The sequence below is a fragment of the Penicillium citrinum genome (genome assembly GCF_028827155.1).
Source record: "Penicillium citrinum strain IBT 23319 chromosome Unknown utg000004l:1.0-2404223.0:1.0-2405248.0, whole genome shotgun sequence".
Lineage (NCBI taxonomy): Eukaryota > Fungi > Ascomycota > Eurotiomycetes > Eurotiales > Aspergillaceae > Penicillium > Penicillium citrinum.
Window position 1 is genome coordinate 520,521 of NW_026622689.1, and position 25,863 is coordinate 546,383.

At 46.6% G+C, this 25,863-nt stretch overlaps 9 protein-coding genes across 9 annotated transcripts; 5 read left to right on the forward strand and 4 right to left on the reverse strand.

Annotated features, from left to right (window-relative positions):
* Positions 1–90: 90 nt before the first annotated feature.
* On the forward strand, positions 91–2,404 carry N7469_005160 (uncharacterized protein; the record flags this gene model as incomplete). The annotated part of the gene is made up of 5 exons (XM_056644080.1): positions 91–884; positions 951–1,308; positions 1,394–1,640; positions 1,694–2,209; positions 2,277–2,404. The coding sequence occupies 5 exons, from the start codon at positions 91–93 to the stop codon at positions 2,402–2,404; spliced, it is 2,043 nt and encodes a 680-aa protein (XP_056500894.1).
* A 1,024-nt stretch (positions 2,405–3,428) lies between these two features.
* Positions 3,429–6,333, forward strand: N7469_005161 (uncharacterized protein; the record flags this gene model as incomplete). The annotated part of the gene is made up of 2 exons (XM_056644081.1): positions 3,429–3,690; positions 4,028–6,333. 2 exons carry the CDS (start codon positions 3,429–3,431, stop codon positions 6,331–6,333), a joined length of 2,568 nt encoding a protein of 855 aa, XP_056500895.1.
* Positions 6,334–6,700: 367 nt separating this feature from the next.
* N7469_005162 (protein-lysine N-methyltransferase) lies at positions 6,701–8,015 on the reverse strand (the record flags this gene model as incomplete). Its single annotated transcript, XM_056644082.1, has 4 exons — positions 6,701–6,819; positions 6,889–7,024; positions 7,147–7,668; positions 7,758–8,015. The coding sequence occupies 4 exons, from the start codon at positions 8,013–8,015 to the stop codon at positions 6,701–6,703; spliced, it is 1,035 nt and encodes a 344-aa protein (XP_056500896.1).
* Positions 8,016–8,252: 237 nt separating this feature from the next.
* On the forward strand, positions 8,253–9,073 carry N7469_005163 (40S ribosomal protein eS24; the record flags this gene model as incomplete). Its single annotated transcript, XM_056644083.1, has 3 exons — positions 8,253–8,329; positions 8,684–8,931; positions 8,997–9,073. The coding sequence occupies 3 exons, from the start codon at positions 8,253–8,255 to the stop codon at positions 9,071–9,073; spliced, it is 402 nt and encodes a 133-aa protein (XP_056500897.1).
* Positions 9,074–11,898: 2,825 nt separating this feature from the next.
* Positions 11,899–13,017, reverse strand: N7469_005164 (uncharacterized protein; the record flags this gene model as incomplete). The annotated part of the gene is made up of 1 exon (XM_056644084.1): positions 11,899–13,017. The coding sequence occupies one exon, from the start codon at positions 13,015–13,017 to the stop codon at positions 11,899–11,901; it is 1,119 nt and encodes a 372-aa protein (XP_056500898.1).
* Positions 13,018–17,341: 4,324 nt separating this feature from the next.
* Positions 17,342–18,867, forward strand: N7469_005165 (PPIL4 family peptidylprolyl isomerase; the record flags this gene model as incomplete). Its single annotated transcript, XM_056644085.1, has 3 exons — positions 17,342–17,421; positions 17,529–18,226; positions 18,299–18,867. 3 exons carry the CDS (start codon positions 17,342–17,344, stop codon positions 18,865–18,867), a joined length of 1,347 nt encoding a protein of 448 aa, XP_056500899.1.
* Positions 18,868–18,964: 97 nt separating this feature from the next.
* N7469_005166 (ankyrin repeat domain-containing protein) lies at positions 18,965–19,393 on the reverse strand (the record flags this gene model as incomplete). The annotated part of the gene is made up of 1 exon (XM_056644086.1): positions 18,965–19,393. The coding sequence occupies one exon, from the start codon at positions 19,391–19,393 to the stop codon at positions 18,965–18,967; it is 429 nt and encodes a 142-aa protein (XP_056500900.1).
* A 95-nt stretch (positions 19,394–19,488) lies between these two features.
* N7469_005167 (ankyrin repeat domain-containing protein) lies at positions 19,489–22,917 on the reverse strand (the record flags this gene model as incomplete). Its single annotated transcript, XM_056644087.1, has 3 exons — positions 19,489–21,292; positions 21,366–22,430; positions 22,508–22,917. The coding sequence occupies 3 exons, from the start codon at positions 22,915–22,917 to the stop codon at positions 19,489–19,491; spliced, it is 3,279 nt and encodes a 1,092-aa protein (XP_056500901.1).
* A 1,133-nt stretch (positions 22,918–24,050) lies between these two features.
* Positions 24,051–25,730, forward strand: N7469_005168 (UDP-N-acetylglucosamine diphosphorylase; the record flags this gene model as incomplete). Its single annotated transcript, XM_056644088.1, has 3 exons — positions 24,051–24,773; positions 24,848–25,582; positions 25,659–25,730. 3 exons carry the CDS (start codon positions 24,051–24,053, stop codon positions 25,728–25,730), a joined length of 1,530 nt encoding a protein of 509 aa, XP_056500902.1.
* Positions 25,731–25,863: the final 133 nt, after the last annotated feature.

Below are 25,863 nucleotides of genomic sequence, written 5' to 3' on the forward strand. Positions count from 1 at the left end.
AATCTGAATCTACTCCGAAGTAGTTGTGGTGAAAAAGAAAAAAAGAAAAAAGAGTAAACTGGATATTGCCGGGTTGGGAGGTGACCCGCCATGACTGATCTTCCTTTCCCCGGTGGAGCAACTCGAGCAGCTCCAACATTCAACAGCATCTCCCCCGACCCACGCCGCTCTTCCTACGCCTCCGTCGTATCGGGCACCGCTTTTTCTCCTTCAATCTCAGGCTCTTTAACCAACTTACTCAATACTGATCCTCTTTCTTCTTACCATTCTTCATCTTCTCATCTAGACGGCCGTCCCCCTCGGCCTTTATCCGGTCTGGATGCCGCAGACATGCACATGAACTCCGCTTGGAGGAACATGACGTCCCCAGATGCTCTCCCGGCCTTTTCTCGCAAATATGCCAGTCTACGCCCAACTGACCTTCCACAATCCTTTGCTGTCACCGATAGTCCTTCCTTTTTTACCCCTTCCTACCTTCGAGACTCCCGATACATTTCCCGTCTCGATGCCGCCCATCGAGCGAAGCTCGTAGCGCAGCAGCGTGAAGCTGCTTCGTCAACGTCAAATCCACCTCTCTCCGCATCCTCTAGTAACGTTCATTTACCTCGAATGGCGCCCTCGCATCGAGGGATGACATATGATATTATTGAGAAGGAGCCGCCAACAGCGAACGATCACCCCATGCCTTTACCAACGCAGTGGGGTATGGACGATAGACATGACATACTTGAGATATCTAGCGATGGCCTCGAAGTACGCTACACAGGACCACAACATAAGACCAACGACCACGAAGCTGCTGCTCTACGAGCCGATAATCCCATGCCACCCCAATGTGGAATATACTACTTCGAGATCAAGATCGACTCCAAGCCGAAGGAAGGGTATGTGCGAATGCCAGAAAGCAACAACTCAGGGGGAATCCGTACTGATCTCGGCTCTTGTTGCAGAATGGTTGCGATCGGCCTATCTAGTCCCAAGGCCTCGACTGAGCGGTTACCGGGCTGGGAAACGGAGTCTTGGGCTTATCATGGCGATGATGGGAAGTCCTTCTTTGGTGAAAGTCAAGGTCAAGGTCGGAGTTATGGTCCGACGTATGGTGTTGGCGATACGGTGGGGTGTGGTGTGAATTTCTCGACTCGTTCGGCTTTCTTTACCAAGAATGGGGTTTTCTTGGGGACGGCCTTTTCTGGTCTTCCTGACATTCAACTTTATCCTTCTGTTGGGATGAAACGGCAACCGCCTGTTTGTTTGAAGACAAACTTTGGCCAGGAACCCTTTGTTTTTGATATCGATGGTATGGTCAAGGTAAGTTCAGTATCTCTGGAGGGTCTCGTCTTCGGTCTATAGATCTAGATAACGATGTGTGTTGAATGAGACTAACCTCCTTCAGCATGAGAGAGCTTCGATCCAAGAAGAGATCAACAGCACAAGTACCGATACTCTACAACCACCACTTGATGAGTCAACACTTTTACAAGAGTTGGTAGCTCAGTTTCTGGCCCATGATGGTTATGTCGATACTGCCCATTCCTTCGCCCAAGAAGTTGCTACCGAAACAGCTGCACTACAAAGCGGACATGGCACGCCACTCAAGAAATATGAGGTGGAAGAAGACCACCACGCGATTCACCGTAACAGTATGGCCCCTCTCATCAAATTAGAGTCACTAAAACATACTAACAAGATTCAGAAATCCGAGCCGCAATTCTAGACGGCGACATCGATAAAGCTCTCAAGCATACAAATGCATACTACGCTGACGTGCTTAAAGAGCACCCCCAAATCCACTTCAAGCTCCGCTGCCGTAAATTCATCGAAATGATGCGCAAATCACAGGAACTTCTCTCGGCCGATACTACATCTGCACCATCCAAGCCGAACCGCTCCTCACCCGGTCTAGACGAACACGCAGTTTTCGATCAGGAAATGGAATTAGATGATGGGGATTGGGACGATGGGATGGACACGGAGGAACCGTCCGAAACAAACGTACGATTCAGTGAATTACTCACCGAAGCCGTTCAATATGGTCAACAATTACGTATGGACTATCATCATTCTGGTGATGAGGGTCTTGATTTGAAAATGCTGGACGAGGTATTTTCTTTAGTTTGTTATCCTGATCCGAAAGGGTCTCCGCATGGCCATTATTTAGATCCTGAAGGTCGAGTTGCTGTTGCTGAAGAGTTGAATTCGGCTATACTAGGTATGTTTCCTCCTCTCTTCTCTTGGACGTTGGTGGTCTTTTTATATTACGGTGCTGACTTCCACAGTCTCACTAGGTAAAAACTCCGAAGCAGCTCTAGAACGACTATACCAGCAAACTGAAGTCTTAGTCAATGAAATCAGCGAAGGAGGCGCTGGGGCGTTCATTAATGTTCGGAATGACATTTTACTTTGATGGGCTGAGCTGAGCTGAGCTCAATCTTAGCGCTTAGCCTTGGAATGGATTGGGTTGGCGCTGGTGTTGGATTTCTATTTTATTACTTCATTTTCTTGCGTCGAACATTGTCGTCAGCTTTCTTCGGGATGTCATGTTATTGCTAGTCTATTAAGAGGGTTTGATCTATGATCTATATTATCTATGATGTATTCGCGGTAGGAGTTTGAGTAGAGTGGAGTGGTTCTCACATTGACAACTCTTATGCTGTTACAGTTGAGCTTTGAATTAATAGCCGTACAGATACCTAGTCTATATCGTATAGAAGTAAATCTTTATAGTTCAGTGCATAAGTGGATTCATACTGCATGTAACAGTCATGTGCTTGTGGTTATACAAGTATTGATAGCGCCTGGTTTATACTACGTAGTACCACTGTTTATATTGCGCTGTTCAGAGCAACTTGAATTGTATGTACAAATCAATACATGCAATAATCTACTTTGTCTATCATTTATCCCTCACATAGGGAGAGCCCACAACTGTAATTTCCACCAGATGAAAATGCAAGGGTCAGCATGTGGCATGGATGTACATCCGAAATGTACGATTTATGTGGAGTGTACTCCGTATACAATGTACGTCTACCCGAATCAAAATATCACCCCGAGGCTGGACTATCCATCACTACTATTTCCCTCTCCTTTAACTGAATCCGTACACTGTTATTCATTTTCCTTTTACATCTATCCATCTATCCCTCTACCCATTTTATATCTACTACAGTATACACATTTTATATCACTGTGCTGTCCTTACTAATCAGGCACAATCAGCTGACTCCCATCTCCGCCTTGTGCAACCCAACTTCAGCTCGCACCGCCAATCCACCCCGCTGCACAACCCAGCTGTATCTGTTCCTGCTGCTGCTGCTGAACCTACTGGCACAGCTCAAGCCGCATAAACTGATATCATCGAATGAGTCCTGCGTTCATTTCGAGGGGTGGTTGATCCACATCCACATTCCCGTCTCCCCATTCCCGCGATGGATTCTTCTCCGCACCTGCATTCCGCGGGCGAGAATTTGAGTCCGGATGGCGGGAGGAGGACGAGGGAGACTCGTATGGATGGGATTGAGATTCCGACGTATAGTGCTGAAATTACGTCTGCGAATTTGAGGTGTTGTTGTGGGAGGTTTGATTGTGCTCTGCTTGAGCATAATGTTGTTGCATTGGAGGGTTTGGAAAAGGATCTTGAGACGGCGGCTAGATTGGGTCAGGTACGTTGGGCCATTTTTTTTTTTCAACGTTCCTTTTTTTTTGGGGAGTGATTTTCCCCTTTACCGCTCGATTTCCCCCTTACCATTTCCCCCACGCTGTGGTGCTGGCTGTGATGCTGGTCGTATATTGGGTCGGAAGTAGGACAGACGGGGCTACTTCGGGCTGACGGCTGGCTGAAGCTGCATGATTGATGCATCATTTTGGAATTCCTGGATGGTTGCTTTTGCCGGGGATTTTGTGAAGAACCCCAGTTTCAGGTCCACCCAATCTTAAAGAAAGGGTGAAGGACGTGCAAAACTCATTTATCATACATACTTCTTCTGTCCTTTCCATTCCATTCCAATCAAAACCAAATTCAATTCAGCCCAGCCCAGCCCAGCCCAATCCACTACATGGCATCTGTCCTACCGAGGTCTCCCATCCTCACGCACTGCGTTGGCGTCCGTCATGACCACTTCTTTTCACGATTATTCTGCCACGGCGGATGATTCTTTGGGGGTGTCATCGCTGACTTTTTCTCTGCAGGCTTTGCTTCATCGTCATGAGAGTTATATCGCGGAGGCGGAAGATGATCGCCAGCGATTAGTTGATAGTGTTGATGCACTGGAACGCGAGAAATCGCAGGTTCAGGCTGAAAATGCGCGCATTGTCGAGGAGAATCGCAGTTTGCTTGAACAGCTGGAGGGCTTGAATAAGTCTGTTGCTGAGTCGGATGAGCGGGTGGAGTCACTCTCTCTGACGCTGGAAAGTACGCAGGCTGAGCTACGCCGGGTTACGGTTGCTGCTTCGCGGGCTGCGGAGCTAGAGGCTCAGCTTGTTTTAATGGAGACGGAGCAATCTCGGATGCAGGAGCGTCTTTCTTCTGTGCAAGAAGATGAGAGATCTGCTGTGCAGCGGTGGAAGAATGCTGAGAACGCATTGCGTGATTTGAACGATCAGGTCGAGCGTATCGAAGCTGAGGCGAGAGATGAGCGTGAAAGGCATGAAGAGCTTGTTCAGCGTATGGAGCGGAAACGACTCGTAGAGCGCGAACTGGATAATGCTGCTGGGCGTTTGAAAGGGGCTGCGGCTGCGTCTGAGATTGGTCGCAATAATGGCCCTCCTGTCGTCTCCCGCTTCGTCAAGGATATCTTGCAGGATAACGCAAACCTACAGGTTGGCATTATGGAGCTGCGCGATATGCTGGACAGTTCCAATCAAGAAGTCCAGAATCTTCGCGATCAAGTTTTGTCTCATCAGCCGCTGGCCGGTATTGGCGAGGAACAATCTGATGGAGCTCGAACGCCAACATTATGCGAAGAGCTTGAATCGAAAGAGCGTCGTGTGTCGCAAGAATTCCATATTCATCACCATTATCACACACCGTCTACGAAGAAGGAAAAGGGCCCGACTCATCGTCGTATCAGAAAGAAGCGTCCTATCCTCGGAAGCCCAGTTCCTCTTCACTCGGCAACAGGAGCAAATTCCCCTCGCCGCTCTATCCATCGATCTCAATCTTCTGGCTCGTCCATGAATACAATCCTTTCTCATACTTCTGTCTCAATCCCACCACCGTCCTCCGCTCGGCGATGGTCACTTCAATCGCCCCCGACGGATTCTTTGGCCAGCTCGCCCCAATCTGCATTCCGTACTTCGTCCATCTTTGACCGCGTAGATCGTGGTCCTGATTTCTCCGAACCAACCAGCCCTGACAGTACTGTGTTCTCATCACCTCTCATGGGAGCCCGCGCCCTCAAAGGCATTGATATGCCATTTCGTCCATTTCCCGGGCTTGATTCTCCTGAAATTTCTGGTCCATCGTCTGACTCCTTCAACAATGATCAGCACGAGCGGCCCGGTTTCTTGGATCTCGCAGAACCCGTTATCCCAGAAGAATCTGAACCCTCCTCATCTGGGATATGGTCAAAGGACATGGCTACCGATATACCGACAGACAATCCATTCGGCATCCACGTGCCTTTACCTTCCATTCGTAAATCGGCCTCTCACGAAAGTCTACTATCCGTTGCTGGCATGGACATCCACACTCCTACAACTCGCCACACCCGGATGGGCGACTGGCATCCAGGCATGCGCATCCCGCAACGCATCGTCTCTCCGAGCGTGGAGCTGATCTCCACACCACCTGTTATCTCCGCCCCGATGATTACAGCAGATCGCGCGAAGGGACCGGAAAAATCTTCTCGTTCTCTGCTTGCTTCGATGGCATCTGGTAATAGTGCGATGTCAGAAACAGCTTCTGTTATTTCAGCAGAGAGCAACAGCTCTAGCTCTACAACTCCCGGTCCGCGTAAGACTACGCTAGGCCGACGTATGGGTGGATGGGTCCTAGGTAAATGGGGTACAGCACCGGTATCATCTGAAGCGGGCGAAAATGAATCAACTGAGCCGACCGCAAGTGACCTTACGCATGATCAAGAAGTTGACAATTCCATTCCTAAACCTCAAACTGTGTCCACGCCTAAGCATGTTGACACACCTGCATCTACAACTTACTCCCTATCCTCGACGCCGAATCCCAACTCAACTCCACAATTCCGTTTTCGATTCACAGGCGTTAATCAGAAGGGACCAATTCTCGGTTTTCGTCCACCGCCACGAGCCCCCGTTTCCATTCATCCTCAAGGTGTTGATGAGAATTTACTTCGGGAGAGTTTGGCGGATGGATGATCTGCACTCATTATCACTATTTTTTTATCGTTTGATTTGGTCAAGTCGATCATCTCAGTACCTTGTTTACCTACACATTTGCATCGCATTGCGTCTCTTTTTGGTCTTTGCATATATGCTTTCACTTGCATTGTGGATCGGGTTAGCCTTGAGTTCATTTCTGTTTCTTTTGTTGGGATTGGATGTGGCGTTTGATATTTCATGATACCCAGATATTTGACTTTAATTAGATAACTTTGGATGAATTGCTTTATCGGGATTGTTAATAATGATTATTTAGAATCCAAATCACCATAATCTTCTAATATACATGTCAGGCGTACATCTCGGCCTTCTAACCATTTATAGCTAAGAAGTTGAACCTTGTTCAACTAGGCAGAATTCGATATGTGTGGATGGGAATATCTGTCGAATGAAAGAACCCCGTTTGTTCCTGTGACTTGGGTGATTGAAATGGAAGAGTCTCAACAGAGAAATGATTACTTTCTGCGAAGTAGTATTAGTTATCTCGAGTCTATCGACGCGACAACCCCAGATTCTCCAGAAGGTACTTACCACAAGCATCTAAGAAAGTTCGAAAAGTCTTCTCGTTCCTCAAGGTCGCCGCAAGAATAAATTCTCGAACATGATAATTATCAAAAAGATCCCGTACCGTCGATATAAGCAGTGGAATTATATCGGCATCATATATCTGTAAGTCGCCCCGTTAGCAGACACCCACAGCACTCCAAATCTCACCTCTATACACGAGGGGTATGGGAATCTTGCAAGGTAGAGGATGATGATGATAATGATATAGTAGAGTCAACGCACCAAATCTGCACCAATGGCAACATCAAATTCCTCCCCAATCCCCTCCCCTTGTAATTTTGTTCCCCAATCCCAAATACCCGCGTACATGGGGATTTTTCCTTCCGGGGATAAATTCTCACTATTCAAGGCCACGCATGTATTCATATTATCGATGAGGAATTGTTCTCGATCTGTTGCCACGACGTTTGCGCCTAGATACTTTGCACAGAAAAGTGAGAGGAAACCTGTTCCGGCTCCCAGTTCAATGACTCGTTTATCGCGGACTAGGGCTTCGCCGGATTTTGTTGAGAGGTATGTTCCTAGATGTAGGGCTGCTTCCCATGTTCTATTTCCTGTTGTTCCGCCGGCAAGAATTACGCCGCGGGATTCGGAGGTTATGATTGTTCGTGGTGGAGTGATGGTGGTGGTGGGTGTAGGGGCGGTATATTTGATTTGGGAGAGTCGTTGGGCTTGTTGGATTGCGTTTGGTTTTGGAGTTATTAGTAGTGCTCCCCATGTTTCCATTAATGTGTCGATGATTTCCTAAGAGGGTAGATTAGAAGAGAATTGGACGGCGTATGGGGTATCATTGGTTCTGTCATGGTTGATATGTAAGGATAGTTTTGACGTACATCTTGGTCTGGATCGGTGATTGCCTCTTCCATGCGACTTATCAATAGCTTAAGGACCCGAGATCGGTAACTGGCTGGTGGTAGTGGAGTGAGAGAGTCCTTGAACATGTCCTCGTACAAGGCTTCTTGTACAGCGGGTTGAATTAAGACATTGTTAGGTGGGATGGCCAGGTTTGGCAAGTCCACTTGTTGAAAATACTGATTAGTGAGAATATTGATTTCCTCAGACATTCTCAAGATCAGTCTTCTCCTGGACATCCACGATGATCTTTCCAACGATAATTTCCAATGACAAGTTGGAGATGCCCCGCAGACAAAAATATCTTCTGCCTAATTCCTCAGGAACCGAAATATCCTTATCGATACCAATCAGGTGACCACTTAGTCATCCACGAAAGTGGCTAGCGCCAAGCCCTAGCCGAGACGCACCGCACGAAAATTGAAAGTGAACACTATCCACACTGTTCCTCTTTGCATCACCACGACACCACCAAAATGGCCGACACCCCCGTTACCCTGCGGACTCGCAAGTTCATCCGCAACCCTCTGCTGGCTCGCAAGCAGATGGTCGTGTAAGAATTTCCCTTCCCTTTGAAATTTCCCACCCCTTTTTCTACGATGGTGGGAGGAGACGATGGCCGATTCGAGATTCGAAAATTCGAGATTGGAACACAACGAGGATCAATGCGATACGAAATACAAAGAAACGCAATACATCTGTCACGAGAAGGAAGGAATACAATTTCAAGAGCAAAGCAAGAAGAAAGAAATTCGACAAATCCAATCCCAATCCAGAATCGAGAATTGAGAATCGCACCACCACCCGACCACCCATCGATTTGAAAAAGAAAAAGAAAAGAAAATTCAACAGAATTTTTCTTCACTGCATACATGTACACAGAACGCGCGACTGACTTCGTGCTTAGGGATGTCCTCCACCCCAACCGTCCTAACGTCTCCAAGGATGAGCTCCGCGAGAAGCTGGCCGACCTGTACAAGTCCAACAAGGACCAGGTCTCCGTCTTCGGGTTCCGCACCCAGTACGGTGGTGGTAAGAGCACTGGTTTCGCCCTGGTCTACGACTCCCAGGAGGCCCTGAAGAAGTTCGAGCCCGCCTACCGTCTGGTTCGCATTGGTGCTGCCACCAAGGTCGAGAAGCCTTCCCGCCAGCAGCGTATGTTATCCCCTCGATCTGTATCATTGTCGACGTATCCATAACTAACACTCATTTCCTAATAGGCAAGCAACGGAAGAACCGCTCCAAGAAGTTCCGCGGTACCGCCAAGACCAAGGGTCCCAAGAAGAACAAGGACTAAACGTCTCACAACGCATAACTTCATTATCATGGATTTGTATGGCGCGATGGATACGTTTGGTGGCCTGGTGGTTTGGGAGTCCCGCCTGTTTCGGTTTCTACTATGTGGCTGGGATAGGACGTGGTCGGTGTGAACCGGAGATGGCTCTCGGCAATTGCATTTTAGCTTTCTCAAAAAAATTTAACAAGTCGTTTGCCGTCTCCGAAAGGATGTGGAACTCTCCCCTGTTGTCGGTGCCTCTTTCATAACCCTGGGGTTAGAAGGGGTGGCCGGTGATCTGATGATCCCAAAAGGCGTCAGTGTTGTTTCTTTCTATGTGGTTTGGATCATCAGTTTCGAATCAAAACAGCGAGGGATATGAGATCGGGCTTCGTCCCGGATGAATTACATATTTTGTTTCTGTTCATCTATACCCCGTATTCACGTATGTCATTAGCCCTAATCCGCTAGTTCAGTGTGGTATAAGTTCCACCATTGGGGGTGGGTCTGTAGAGTGGACCATCTAGTCCTACAGTATGTTAGTGCAGTATATTTGTACCTTTTTTCCTCCCTATTCCTATCTCTCGTCCTGGCTAATGATCACACTGGAGTATCTAGCTAACCCAGGACGAAGATAAATTAAAACAGTGTGGTACAACCCAATCATATATCAAATGCATCTCCGCTTTACACCCGCAGACTCATGCACTCGACCTCCCTACAACATCACAGCATGTTCTTCAGTCCTGCTCGACGTAATATGTAGTGTAAATGCACACCTTTGATGCCACCAAAGATTAAATGCAATGCAATTCTCAAATTAAGATCTCATCTCAGCCGGGAAGCCGGGGGGGGTCTTGTCGGCCGGAAGATATCTTGTGCCTGTTGTTTGTCCTGTTACAAATGAATCCCAGGAGGCTCTTTGTGCCTCTTACCTTGTTGGTGAATAGCCCCAGAATGTTACTTAATGCAGGGTCTGTTTAAAGATTCCAAATCGTTGTGGGTTTGTGTTGTGCAGGATTACACATGTAGATCGTGGATGCGGCGGGTACATTTTTCATTGCAGATTATCAAGTTACAGTACTATTGTTAATAAGCGTGTTATGTTTATTAATGGTCATTAGAGGACTATTGATACAGTTTCTCAATTGATATTGAGGAGGAATGACTTAGAGGCTGAGCTGATTACTAGTACTGGTATCTAGTATCCAGTAGTCATTCGTTCTCTTGAAGTACCCCGGAGACCAGATTGATCTCAATCAACATACGTGATTCACATGTTACATTTGAACTTCAGTTGACGGTAGTTTCCAAGTATAATCGCCCGATGGAATGCCAAAGCCCTAATGAATTCCTATTGCGTAGTTGTAGACAAATGGCAATCCTGTACCACTGGCAGTGACCATGGGAGACAGATGCAATTAAAACCCAAGCTTGTGGATCAAAAACGACTCATCAACGAAGCCGATACTAATTACAAGGATAATACTAGTACTATTATTACTAAGACCTACCCAGGTAGGCGTGAAGATCAAATCACTCCAAATATATGCAAAATCGCTCAACACAAAGAGTATACATGCAACGGAACCAAAGAGATAAAATTTGAACTGGAATCAGCAGCAACTTCCCACTAAGATAGATGGTAGGAGACAAACAAGAGAAACGACAAAACAAAATAAGCCTTCTCCAAACTCAGCGGATCAAAATCAACTTTCCCCGCGGGTGTGAATCTGCCTTTTCTGCTGTCCAACACGAAACACCCTCTCACACGCACTGACCGCATCTCTTGGAGCTTTTGCGTTTTTATTTCCTCCAGTGTCCCCATTCTCTCTCTCTGAAATGATCAAGAGACCCGAATGAAGAAAAGAGTGTTTGTTTTCGCGGGGAAGTCAAAGATCAACCGAATGACAACAATTGCTTGGACTCATTGAGATAATCCGTGCATTTCCCACAGTATCACTCCATCTCAAGCAAAAAGAGAAATAAATGAAAAAAGACAGATTCATACCGAGAGAGCACGAGACACAAGACACGTGCACTGCAGGAACCAAAATGACCACAAGACAGGCTAAAGCAGATCGGGAATTGACATACTCCTCGATATATCATGGTCATGGGAGTATCTAGTAACCAAGCCAATCAGCTTCAACGAGTGCAAGACATTAAAAGACAAGAAATGCATAAGAATAACCATTGTAAACTCCATTTCGCAGGATGGGGTATGAGTGAAAGATGAAATTAAGAATTTGTCTTTGCGTAGACATAAAAGTGCGAGATCAGTGAAGGAACAGAGAATTAGATCAGGAGGGAACAGGTAGAATAGCAAATCGAGAATAAAAGACAAAACCACGAATACACAGAGCCAAAGACAGATATCAGAATTGAATAGCAGTAAATAAAAATTGAGGAAAGAAATAAAAGCAAGTGCAGCCAAACCAAGATACATACAAAAGACAAAAGCCACAGAAAACCAAACTAAAATCCAAAATAAACCACACGATAGAGATAAGAGACAACAAGATCATGTTTTGCATATATTAAGATGCCGATAACAAATGACAACGGTGCAAAATGCAGTGTATCAATCCATGTTCAATAAACCCCGTTCTCGACCGGTCCAAATAAACCACCCTCCCCATTCTCCGACCTGTGTATCGGTAAACAGGGAGCAAATGAAAATGAAAAAGAGAATGAAAAAAGAGTCCTGTGATTTGTGAATCCCACCGTTTCGTTTCGGTCGATTCCACGTTTACTAGTACACGTGCACGACAAGCATCAGCATGAAAAATGCCTGATGTGATGAAAAATTGAATAGCGGGGCGGAATTCCGGAGGAGACAGAAACTAATACCCCTGATTACCAAGTGGAGGAACAGGATGTCGATGCGTGTTTCCGACACTGCGATAATCTTGAATATTCTCTGGGAGTAAACCACAAGGGAAGACATTGCTTGGAGGATCGGTATGACGGACTCTAGTGTATGGAAGTCCGTTCATGAGAGTTGCGGGACAGGTTGGATCACTGGGTCTGGTCTTTTTCTCGCTACTGGTGTAGCCGTAGATCTCGGGTGAGCATTCATTTGATAGGGAGAGTAAGCGCTGGGTTGAGGGTGTTTCTCGAGAAAATGCGCGGTTGTCGTTGTTGGGTATTCTGTACTCTGGAGATGAGGTTTCGAGGGCCGAGTCCACTGCAAGACTGGTGTATGAGGATATACTGCTTGTAGATGTTGGGGCTGTAGATGGAAGGGAAGTTGATTCATCGGATGAGGAGAGGGACATGTAGGGGAAGATTATGTCTGGGGCGTTGTTTGTACTGTTGCATTTTGTGGATGTGTTGTTTGGGAATGGCACGTTGCTGGGGAGTGTATGGGGACGTTGTTGAGGTTGATCGGTACATCTTTGGGTCCAGAATGATCCTTTGAAATCGGATGGGATAGAGAGACCTGGTATGCCCTCTGCGAAGGCGTTCATGGATGGATTGCTAGGAGTCTGTTGGGAACGACTGGATGGTGTTGGGAGGATTCGGTCTGATACCGGGACATCTGAGGCTATAGCCATGGCGGTGGTTGTTTGAGGGACTTCGTTGGAAATTATATCTTGGTTTGGAAGCATGTAGTTGTAAGAACATTGATTCATAGAATCATTTGCGTCGGGCTCGGGGTAGATGCCTCCGCTAGCGGGCCTGTTCATGCTCATCACGGGTTCCCAGATCTTAGGGCTCCATGATGATTCGTAGTCGACCATCCCTGAAGGAGCATTGGGTATCACATATGATGAAGGTAGGCTATAATTTGCCCCCTGTTCATTTTCATAATGGATAGAATCGGGACCTCCCTGTCGTGGAAAACCGTCGGCACTAGGTTCGAACTCTGAAGCTCGCTGGAAGTTGGAAATCCGGGTTTGTGGTGATCCCATAGAAACCAAGGCTGATTTGTTGGATATATGTGGCCCATACACCCTCATTCGAGGCGATGCCCCCGTATGAGGAGGGTAAGGCCATCCATTACTAAAAGTGCTACTAGCACCTTTAGTAAGAACGGCACTGGAAGTAAGAATGGCACTAGAATTCACCTAGATACAAACCCTCGATATCAGCTCTGTTTCCAAGGTAAACCGTCAAAAGTGAAGAGGAGTCTTTACTCGTAGAAATTGACAGTCTGTATTACCAGCACTGCGGCAGTTAGAGCATCCCTGACCATTGCCAGAATCACCACTGCACTTGATCTTTCGTCGTCGACATCGACCACACTGAAGCCTTGTCAGAAGAGAAGGAGACTTTTTAGATTCTCGACCAGAATGATAGGAACATACTGCGACGGGAACTCGACGTCTTTGAGGATTACGCATTTTGCTATCAATCTCTCCCACAGGACTTATACAACCTGTTCGATCTCCGAGTTCGTGCTGGTTCATGCTTCGCATTGCTCGAGACATAGATAGAGCAGAGTCATGCCGGGAAGATTCAAATCCAGTCTTTTCAGAATAAAAGGAATCCATCTCGATCTTGATCATCATAAGATGTATCAGTGCACGTTCTGAGGTGTCTTTCTTTTCTCTTCTTCTTCTTCTTCTTCTTCTTCTTCTTCTTCTTCTTCTTCTTCTTCTTCTTCTTCTTCTGTTCTATTTTCTCTTTTCTCTTTGAGATAATGCACCTGCTTAATGTAGTGCTCTGAACAGAGGATGCGAGATGTGCAGAGCAAAGAAAAAGAACACAAGTTGCTGTTAGAAAGAGGATGGCATATCGACAAAAAAAAGACAAATAATATAGGAGAAGGAAAAGAATGTCTCTGAGAGGATGTAGGGCTATATTTTTAAGCCCAGGCTTTTGGTAACGATCGGTGTGATTGCCTGGTCCTTTTTCGGTTTTTCTATGGATATGTGGGAATTTGGGGGTGGCTAGCGATACCCTGGTCACTTGGATGTTGTACTTTTTCATTTTATTTTATTACTTTTTCCTATTTTGTTAATTTGTTGGATTTCCTCCTTTTTGTTATTTTATTTGTTTCTTGATTATTCCCTTTTTTATATCCTTTTCCCGTGCTTTCTTGAATTCATTTCCCCTATTTCCTCCTTCAGCTACGGCGGCTGCAATGACAAAAGTCATTCTTGAAAGCGCCATGAGGTCTGAGATTGGGTCTGTCTGGGCCTGGGCGTGCACTTACAAGTACAAACCCTAAGAAATATGTCCTATTCTGGTTGTTCTTTTTTCTTTTATGATTATTTTTGTATGAATGTTCATGTGGTGATTGTACATGTATTCCATTCTACTCCTCTTAGTTAATTTCAATTTATTTCAGGATTATTCTTTCTCGCCAGGTCTCTCGTACCCAGGGGAAATGATATGCACAGTTCCGCAGTACATCGAAATCCAGATTTCCCCAGTCTCTCTAGCATAAAAGACCAGCAAGATTGCCCCGGCGTTTTAACAGGCGTGGTTTCACAAAGTAACGTCACACGGAACATGACCTGATAGCCATGACGAGAATAGGTCCAGACGGGGAGATTAGAGCCTGTTCCGGTTCACTGTTTCAGCCAATGAGGCATGATCTGCTTTTTTCATACTCGCTCGTGAATTCCACTTTCTTTTTCTTGTTTGACTTTCTTTGCCCTGTTGCTGATTAGACGCTTTAGTTATGTAGATCCTAAGTGAACTGGGTCCCTGGGGAACATGTGGAGCAACGTCCTAGTTAGATTGCCGGCTAGTAAAGCACGGCAGACCGCCGCGCCGCCTACGTTTGCAAAGAGAATCCCAGTGTCGATCCCGGATGTCTTCCGGCTGGAATAGATCGATATCGAGGAGAAATGTTTGCCTGCTCCAGTTGGACTGGACCGAACGTTGATTGGCGTATTTACTGCGCCCAGTTCGACCGGGGTTCGACGCACTTACCGACTCAGGTATAGTTCGAGAGATAGCGTCACAAATAGCGCTAAGAGTAGCTTTGAGAAGTTAGATCCCTTAGACATCGAAGTCCTTCCTCATACATCAAACAGGGCGCTAAGACATTCCGAGTTCGGCCTGGGACATTGAAAAGCGAGCCCTGTTCAACATGGTTGGAAAGGACCAGAGGGATAAAAGTTGGGGGTTGATGCTACAAGACCGTCAAATCAGTATAGAAAGCCCTTTTTGTGTATTCTGTTTCTGTTCCTGTGTCCTGTTTCTTCTTCTTCTTCTTTTTTTTTTTTGAACACTGTGCTGTCTTAGACCATGGGCACAATAAATGTCTTAAGAATATGTGAGAAACGAGTTCTGAGTGGGTGAGATGTTGAGAGAGATGGAGATGATGGAAATGGAAAAGAAGAAGAAAAAGGAAAGAAAACAGTTGACACCTGTCAATTTCATCGACTGGCACGAACAAGCGTGTCGTGCTAGCCTTGGCAGGATCAGCAACGGCGTGATCTAGAAGGAGTTCTGTTGACAAGGATCGGTGGTCTTAAGGTTGATCAACGACCAGGGAGATTTTTTTTAGTGCTTCCGGGGCGCAGCTAGATCGAAACGGAAATCTTAGAAAAAGCAAAAAGGGGGCGAACCGTAAATTGAGACAAGAAGAAAAGGTCCTAGAGAGTCAAGGAGCCAGTGGGGGAGAACAAGAAAAAAAAGAAACATGAATGAAAGGAATTGAGACTTATGTCTAAGTCTCAAAAGGAAAAACCTGATGCAGCATGTCCGAAGCAGTTTGCTACACAGAGTATAATCTGTGGCAATAGAAGGAAATCCCTTATGTCCATTCCATGAGACTGGAAATGACAACACAATGTCTGCTGTATATGTATGAGCCAAAGGGTCATAGCCCTAACTGGGGAAGAAGATCCCCCATCTTTGAGGGAACCAAATCTCCAGAGCTAGTGGGATTGGTTGAGTTTCAACCACGCAGCCTCAAGGTTTGACGATGCACGACATGGGGCGCAAGTCAAGCAAAAAAGAAAAAGAAAATAAGGCGCAAAGAAAAAAAAGAATGACCAAATAGGTATTCACCAGCTGATGATCTCGCGAATCGCCAGGAACGCTCATTGGAATTGAGGCCGGCCCTTCATCTTGCACAACGAAGGGGTCTCCTGTTCTCAACCTTTGAGCTGCCCGTACTTTCTCCCTGCTGTCCTGCTGGTCCCAAACCATAAACCAGGATTAGGAGACTCTTGCCTGATTAGAGCAAGAGTGGCGGACATTTTCGAAAGAAAAAATGATAACCTCGATGGCGATCTTCTTCAGAACCCCACGTGTAAAGTCTGTTTTTGTTGACTTTTTAGTTTTCCTTTATTCCTCTTTCGTCTTGTTTTCCTTTTCCTTTTCTTTTTTAAGCCCGGTGACGGCTGTCTGCCACGACGAAGCCGCTAGAAGCCGCTGCAGGAGACCGCCCGTTTTCCCCCACCGTTTTCCTATTCTTTCTTCTCATGGGTAGATGCTGCAGTGAAACGGCTACCAGGGAAAAAGAGACATAGAAAGAGGCCATTGCGTTCAAGCCCCATGGTGCCATATAGTATACACATTGGCCCGGGGATGAACGGGGCGTGTCATCGTGATCTCAGGCCCCGTCTGAGGCACAATCAACACGGGGAAATAAAAGAGCCAAAAAAAATAAATGGCGACACGAGCTGCAGCAAGGCATTTACCAAGCAAAGCTTTATTTGTGTTTGTGTTTTTCGTTTTTTTTTCCCCTCTTAGTCAAGGTCCAGACTGAGAGTCAGAAAGAAATTTTGGATAGACCTTGTGGCCAGGACTACCGATGCAGGCGCAAGCCCATTCTGAGAGCCGGTGAAGCCACGACAAACACCCTCAAACGATCGAGTTCCTTAATAAGTATGCATCTTGATCGGAGGAGTAAATTCGGATTATCCAACAGGGACCAGCCGGAAGATATACCGCTCGATTGACAAGGTCAAGGTTGCACAGGCACCCGGGACTATCATCCGCGCAGGGCTTCGTAAGAGAGAATTGATACTATTGATTGAAATTCCCCCGACGCCTCTAACTGTACTGTAGGAGTAAGAGCGAAGTGAAATAAACGATTGGTATCGAGTGAATCCGAGGAAGACAGTGGAGTATCAAAAAAAAAAAATGAAACGAAAGGGAAGCGTGTGGTTCAGAAGGAAGGAACGAAACAAGCTTGGGGCATTTTTCTCTTTGGGGGTGGCTCCTTCCCCGCCGAGGCTGATGATCTGCGTGACTTCCCTTTGCGCAATTCGCGTCTCCGCGGCACTTCTGCAACTTCGCAACCTTTTGCAACTTCTGCAACTCTCCTCCCATCACCCTTTCACGCAACCAATCGGCCTCGTCCCGCTGTTGTCTGGAATGAGTGCGATCCTGGAAACCTCCCTAGGCGATATCGTCATTGATCTTTTGGTTGACGAGTCGCCTAAGGCCTGTGAAAAGTGAGTGAGCTTGCCCTTCCCTGCACAATCAGCCCTAAGTCTAAGCTCCCCCTACATTTGACCAATGACGAATCGTTGCTAATCTGATGAATTTTCTGCTGGTATAGCTTTTTGAAGCTCTGCAAGATCAAATACTACAATTTCTCTCCCGTTCACACCGTACAAAAAGGATTCACCCTCCAGACCGGCGATCCACTTGGCCCTGGCGCCCCCGAAAGCGATGGCGGTTCCTCGATTTGGGGTGTGTTGGGTGGCCCGTCAAAGAGGACCTTTCCAATCGAGCTGCCGCCGAAGCTCAAGCACACCGAACGCGGTACGGTGAGCATGGCAACGGCGGCAAGCAATGATCCGGACCAGAGGTTGGCGGCGAGTCAATTCCTGATTACCTTGGGCGATAATTTGGATCATCTTGATGGGAAAGCGGCTATTTTTGGAAAAGTTGTCGAGGGGTTCGATGTACTTGAGAAGATCAACGAGGCATTTGTGGATGACCGTCAACGTCCGTTAAAGGATATTCGCATTCGTCATACTGTGGTACTTGATGATCCTTTCGAAGACCCAGTTGGATTAGTTGAGCCTCCAGAGAGTCCTGTGCCCTCCAAAGCTCAATTAGCTACAGTTCGTATCGCCGATGATGAGGAGCTAGATGATAATATGGATGAGGAGGCTATGGACAATTTGCGACGGGAGCGTGAAGCTCGTGCGCAGGCGCTGACATTGGAGATGGTGGGTGATCTACCATTTGCCGATGTCAAGCCTCCAGAGAATATCCTCTTTGTCTGTAAACTCAACCCCGTCACACAAGGTATGTTAAAATACCCCCATGGGATGATCAAATGAAAATATCACGGGATAGCACGCTGACTCAAAGATGTAGATGAGGATCTTAATTTAATCTTCAGTCGCTTCGGTACAATTTTGTCGTGCGAGGTGATTCGTGATAAACGTACTGGTGACAGTCTGCAATATGCTTTTATCGAATTCGAGAATCAGAAGGATTGCGAGCAAGCCTACTTCAAGATGCAGGGCGTATTAATCGACGACCACCGCATCCACGTCGACTTCTCCCAAAGTGTCTCGAAGCTGTCTGACAGCTGGCGTAATGCTACTGTCACTAAGCGTCGCCAACGAGGTGGATTCGGTGGCGTGGATGATCTTGAACAGAAGCGTCAGTACCGAGCGACAGATGACGCCCCTTCATATGAGGACGATGAGTCCTATAATATGGTTTTTGATAAATCCCGCAAAAACAAGGACCAACCATCTCGATCTTCCGGTCCCTCCCGTCGCAATGATCGTGATCGCAGCCCTCGGCGCCGAGAGAATAGCCGGGACCGATACCGTCGACGATCCCATAGTCGAAGTCCACGCCGAGACTCGCGACGAGATCGGGATCGATACCGAGATGACAGACGCCGAGATGATCGTCATGACCGACGACGATGATTGTAGAAAATACAAAATATATACCATTTCCATGTATACTAGTCCGACTGATTCCCCAAATCTGAAACAAATATTCACACTGGCAAATTCTATGTTATTACAGCCAAGAATACCTCCATTTCCGAGTCAACTCTACCAATCCATGATGTCCCCGGCTTGCTGCACACCCCTGAATGGAGGTGATGTGCGATGCCACTTTTGCACTGTCCATACGTTCAAGCAACAGTCTGACAACCCGTTCATGTCCTCCAGCAGCAGCCACATGCACTGGCATCCACTTAGAATCATCAATAGCATACATATCAGCGCGATGGTCCAGCAAAAATCCAACCACATCCTCTGCACCACGTCGACAAGCATGATGTAACGGAGTCTGATCCTGCTGAGTCCGAGAATCTAATTCTGCCCCATTAGATATACACAGCTGCACGGCTTCAGCACTGCCAGAGAATGCGGCATAATGCAGAGAGGTCCAGTGGCCTGGATCTGATCTTGCATGGATATCTGCCCCAAGGCCCAGAAGCATCTTCGCCACGTTCAATGAACCAAAAAGAAGTGCTTGTTGAAGTGGTGAACGGCCTCCTTGGTTTCTCATCTCCAATTTCTTCACATCAGTCTGGCCTATCTTCTCCTGCTGCCCTTCTTGTCTTTCCGGGGGAGACCCCCCAGAAGTCCGCACACTGCATCAGCATCATCCATTCGAATTGCTTTAACCAATTCCTCTGCTTCAAGTGCAGACTGAGACTGTGAATCAACTTTGGAATCATCAACTTCGTCCCTCCCATTCTCAACACTCAACCGACTCATCTTCCAAAGCATTTGCTCCGCCTCATAAATCCCACTTAACTGTGCCTCCTGCAAAGGTGTCCTCCATCTCCCGTTCCTATAATTCAACTGCTTCATCCTCGTTTCTTCCCCACGCAAAAGAACTTCCATAATCACTGCATTTCCTTCTCTCGCCGCTATATGCAGAGGTGAATCGCCCTCAGAATCCGTAACCACCACACTCGCACCGCCAGAAAGTAACATTTCAACTGTATCAACATGTGCCCCCTGACAAGCAAGATGAAGCGCAGTACGACCAGAACTAGTCTGGAAATTCACACCGCCAGCAATAAAAGCTAATCTTTCTTTCTTGGACATATCATCTGCCCCATACTCATACTCATCTCCTCGTTTAATACTCTCAACAACAGTATTAGTTGCATGATACTGAAGTAAGAAAGACACAGCTTCCGTCCTCCCCGCCGCAGCCGCACCATGAAGAGGCGTCCACCCGTCAGAACTAGTATAATCAACCCTCGCCCCATGACGAAGTAAGTACCGTAGAACATCAACGTGACCACGTCCCGCGGCACGATGTAAAGCCGTTAATCCCCTTGCAGAAGATCGACTCATAGATGCACCCCGTCTCGCAAGAACCTTCACCATATCCAGATTCCCATCATCAGCCGCCTTGTGCAGTGCCGTCCAGCCATCTGTGGATGGGGAATTTAGACTCGCGCCATGGTCGAGGAGTAGTGTTGTCAGTGCGAGATTCTTGTTCGAAACGCAGGTGTATAGAGGTGTTATACTTGGGACGAGGGGATCTGCTCTTGCACCCTTTGATAGTAGTAATGCTGCACAATCGAAATGGTTGTTCTTACAGGCTTGGTGGAGGGGTGTGTAAGAGTGACTTTCTATTTTCTCGATGGAGTTCGTTTTCGGGATTTTGGAGAGCAGTATTGAGAGCAGAGTTGTTAATCCGAATGATGCTGTTATGTGGAGGGCTGTCATGCGTGGATTATCGGGATAAAGGGTTCGTATTCTGAATGGGTTTTGGAGAAGTGATAGGGCCTTTTCAGAGTATGTTTCTGGTGGAATATTTCTTGCATGGTGACCCCAATTTTCGCGGGCGAAGGGGGTGAGTGTTAACCTTGGATGGAAATTGATTTTATCTTCATTCTTGCGTTGTTGTTTTTCTTCAGAAGCAAAATGTAGATATGTAAGACTTGTTTGTGTGATGAGGATATTCGCTCGACTCATCCAATCCGGTTGACTATGTAAATAGTGATGTAGCGTATTATGAACGAGTCGAACATCAGAATTGGGATTATCGAAATCATCAACTGCGAGGAGGCCGCAACAACTGCGAATTATCAATCGGAGGGAAGGGATATTATCAGGGTCCCATTCTTCATCATCAAGTTGAGTTGCCAGGGCGTGTTGAAGTTCGTGACTTTTCATCGGTCTGTTAGATACAGATACCCACATCAATGAGTCGAAGGCTAGTTTCTGTCGAGCTTCGGATTGATGTTTGATACATTCGAATGTTTTGTCGTATGCTTCGCTTAGACCGCCTCGGAGGGATTTTAGGGCTTTTCGGACGCCGGAGCGGGTTACTTGGCCTTGGATATTTTGTAGGTAGAGGACGGCGAGAAGGAACCTGAAACGGACAGAGGCAAGGCTTTAGGTTACGAGCAATTTGTATATTGGTTTTGGGTGGCTGGTAGACTTACATTCCCTTTGCTTGTTCGACTATAGTCTCACTGATATCTCTTTCCAACGTCTTATCAAGGACATCGACCAGGGAGTCATCAGCTTGAAGGACATGAGCAATATAACTACTAATATCCGCATCATTGGCATGGATGTTTTTAACGATATGATTCGATTTCAAAGCTGGACTCGGGGATGCACGACTCGTTACTAGGACTTCAATACTGGAAGTAATGGCTATTTCGTCGAGAATACTGGTGAATTGAGCGGTACTTGTTGAATCAGCGATACTGAATTCATCCATTGCATCGATGAATATGAAACAGCGGTCGAATGAGTGAGCCACGGAGATTATCATCTCTTTTAGCTCGTTTGGAAGTGGTTTTCGACCTTCTCGTCGGGATTTTTCGAATATATCGCGGAGTACAGGGGGGATGTTCTCTAGACGTTCGAGTAACAGTCGAAGTATACCTCCCAAAGCTGCGGCCAGAGGTTGTGTATTTCGAACTCGATAGTCGCAATAGAAGTATGCGATGGCAGTGTTTGTTTCTGCGGATGATTCTTTTAACTCGTCAATCACAAAGGACCTGGGATAAGTTAGTTTTCGATGTAGCTTAACTGGGTGACGGGTTATGGTGGAAGTATACAATAGTGTTGATTTCCCACACCCTGGATCCCCAACAAGCCATAGAATTCTCGAATCATTGTTCAGCCAGTTCTGGAAATCCGGTGTGTTCAAAAGCCATTTTCCTGTTCCGGGCGTTCGTCTTGAACGCACTTCATAATGTCGTCCTCGTCCATGGTCTGGTGATAACCACTCGAGAATTTCCATATCATAACTGTCAGTCAATTGTCGCTTGATACTACCGACATCTTTCTGAATAGATGAGATCTGGTCAGAAGCTTCTGTTAAAGACCGAACACCCTCGAGCAAAGAATTCATATTCTCTGCTGTACTGCGATGTTCCTCCGCCGTGGCAGAGAGTACATCGATCCCCTTTGCAATTTCGTGTAATTTCTGCGACGCCTCGACTTGTAATTTCAACAGGTCTTCGACATCTTTCGGTGTATTTGATAGGACGGTACTAGATACGGATTAGATCATTGCCTGTACTGATACCCACAAGAGAGTACTACATAGGAGAATGGAATTGGTACTTACTGCCCTTCAACCGTCAACGAAAATTGAAATAAAGCAGTATACCTCCCCAGTCGTCTAATAATCTCCTCAACGGTTTTTTTTTTGAACGGCCATTTCAATTTCTGCGTCCAACCCTTCGGAACGTCCAACAAAGAACCTAATTGTCTTAAATTCGCATCACAAGACGTAACAGTTCGACCAAGGACTGAATCCGTAGTTTTGAAATTATTTCTTCGAGATGTAGCATCTGCTTTGATGAAATTGTCTAGACAGACGCAGACTTCTATCAAGGCATCTACTTCATCTGCATACCAGGTGATATCTGACTCTGCATGTTTGGCGATTGTGATGTAGTCGTGGATGGCGGGGGCTACCTGGAGGGCTAGACTGACTAGTCCTGCGACTCCGGTTGATATTGAGAGAGGGTCCATTGGATATTTGTGAAATTTTCAAGATTTTTTTTTTCTCTCTCATCTCTTCCTCTGTGGTATTTCTTTCGTTTTTATGAGTATGCTTGGCTGTGATGTGTGTGTGTCATGCTGATTTGTGCCCCCCGCCTGATCATCGCGCTAACTCCGTATTGGATTTAGTTTGGTTCTTTTTGAAACTGATATGTACGTACTGTACAGGTGTGAATACATAGATTTGTATATGGAATTGTTCGTTTGAGGGTTATCGGTGCTAATTGATCTTGTATTTCTTTTGTGTTTATTCGTATGAATACTAATATTCATTATAGTACACTGTGGTTCATTCAGGATATCGGAAAGGAGGAGATATAAGTCCTATATGACTAGTTAGTAGTCATATCGTGAACTAGTCACTACAACAGGCAAATGACAGACTTGGCTGAAATGTCAGTTCAATAATTAAGTTGATCTTATAGTGCTACAATGCAATAAGGTAATAGTATAATTACCTGAATGTTGTAATTGACTGCTTCAACTCGATCCTATCCAGTTGTCATAGCGACTGCCCACGGGTAAATCCAAGTGGGTTCATCATCCCACTTTGAGGCATCCATCTATATATACCCCAATAGAAATCTATTTTATATCACGAATATCTCGACATTCTCTTCTCTATACTGCTAATCTACTCATATAATATACTCTTTAATACATATACCCTACTATCTATTCACCACTAATTTGAATAATCGCAATATCATACATTTACACAGCCTACTGTATATTCACTTGCAGCCGCAGCTCTCCCCCCCCCCAGCGGGTCCACCTCGTCCACTTCGCACCACTGAATGGACAGGTCTCACCTCGGATTCACTGCTAGTGCATCAATCCATGGTTGTCATTCGTCTGGCACTAAAAATAATACTCAACTAGCACATTCCAGCTCTGTTCTCCTCTGCTCTACGGGGGTTACTCTGCTGTCCTGACTTACGGTGTAGCCCTAAGCTTCAAACCCCCGCGTTGATTATTTACTTTTGCCCCCCCCCCCCCTTCTTTTTTTTTTCTTCTTCAATTCTCTTCTCAACTCTTATACTTCCCCTTTCCCCCTCCCATCATTTCCTTCTAAAGTTCAGGTTTTATTCTGACTCTTCATAATGGCCGCTGCAATTAAAGAGACCGTCTCCAATTTAATTGGAAAAATCTCCGGCTCTGAGGAAGCTCCCCGCGAGCCCTCCACCGAGGAGCTTCAATCACTACAGAAGAAGTACTCCGACGCCGGTCAAGGGCAAGTCTTCGCCTTTATCGATGAATTGTCCACCGTCGAAAAATCCCGTCTCTTCCACCAATTGTCCACCTTCGACCCGTCCCGCATTAATGAGTTAGCCGACAAGTCTCTCAACCCCCCCAAAACCGAGGAGACCTCCGTGAAGCTTGAGCCTTTGCCCGAGTCAGCGACCGCTTCGATTCTCGACTCTGACCCCGCTGATTTGAAGAAGTGGTATGATGCCGGTCTCAAAGAGGTGGCGGAGAACAAGGTGGCGGTTGTCTTGATGGCTGGTGGCCAGGGTACTCGTCTTGGTAGCTCCGCTCCTAAGGGCTGCTTTGATATCGGTCTGTTGAGTGAGAAGTCGCTCTTCCAGCTTCAGGCGGAGCGTATTGCTAAGCTGCAGGAGCTGGCCTCTAAGACTTATGGGGCTGCTGCTGCTACCATCCCCTGGTACGTTATGACCAGTGGTCCTACCCGTGGTCCTACCGAGGAGTTCTTTGAGTCGAAGAACTACTTTGGTCTGGATAAGAAGAATGTCTTTATTTTCGAGCAAGGTGTTCTGCCTTGTATCTCAAACGAGGGCAAGATTATTCTGGAAAGCAAGGGCAAGGTGAGTTCCTGTTCTTTGGCCCGTCCAACCCCACTCTTTTTGAAACAGTATCGGCTGATTAGTGACATGTTTAGGCCGCTGTCGCTCCCGATGGAAATGGTGGTATCTACCAGGCTCTCGTGACTTCTGGTGCTCGCGAGGACATGCGCAAGCGCGGTATCAAGCACATCCACGCCTACTGTGTCGACAACTGCTTGGTCAAGGTGGCCGATCCCGTTTTCATCGGATTCTCCGCCGCTCACGACGTCGATATCGCCACTAAGGTCGTGCGCAAGCGTGATGCCACAGAGTCTGTCGGACTGATCCTCCAGAAGAACGGTAAGCCCGATGTCGTCGAGTACTCCGAAATCGACAAGGAGACCGCCGAAGCCAAGGACCCCAAGCATCCCGAGCTGCTTAAGTTCCGCGCCGCCAACATCGTCAATCACTACTACTCCTTCCGATTCCTCGAGTCGATCGAGAACTGGGCTCACCAGCTCCCCCACCACGTGGCCCGTAAGAAGATTCCTTTTGTGAATCCTGAGAACGGTGAGGGTGTTAAGCCCGAGAAGCCCAACGGTATCAAGCTGGAGCAATTCGTCTTTGATGTCTTCCCCATGACTCCTCTGGACAAGTTTGCTAGCATCGAGGTGCGCCGTGAGGATGAGTTCTCTCCTTTGAAGAACGCTCGCGGTACTGGTCAGGATGACCCGGATACCAGCCGTGCCGATATTATGAATCAAGGACAACGGTGGATTGAAGCTGCCGGTGGTGTTGTCATTACCGATGCCGAGGCATTTGGAGTGGAAGTTTCCCCGCTGATCAGCTATGTATGTGATCTACCCTTTTTCCCCTTTCTTCTTTTGACATGTACAAAATACTAACCATTGATTTTTTTTTCTACAGGGTGGAGAGAACCTTGAATTCCTCGCTGGTCGTGAGATTAAGGCCCCGGCCATTCTGGAAAAGGAGGAGTAATTGACCTGGTGTCGTCCTCTTTGGTATTATGTTAAGAAGCTACAGCTTTATTTGTCTACTTTACTTTCCTGTGCAGGCACATCTCAGGTTTAATCAGCTTTGAGAACGAAGAAATGAACACATTGATTCAATA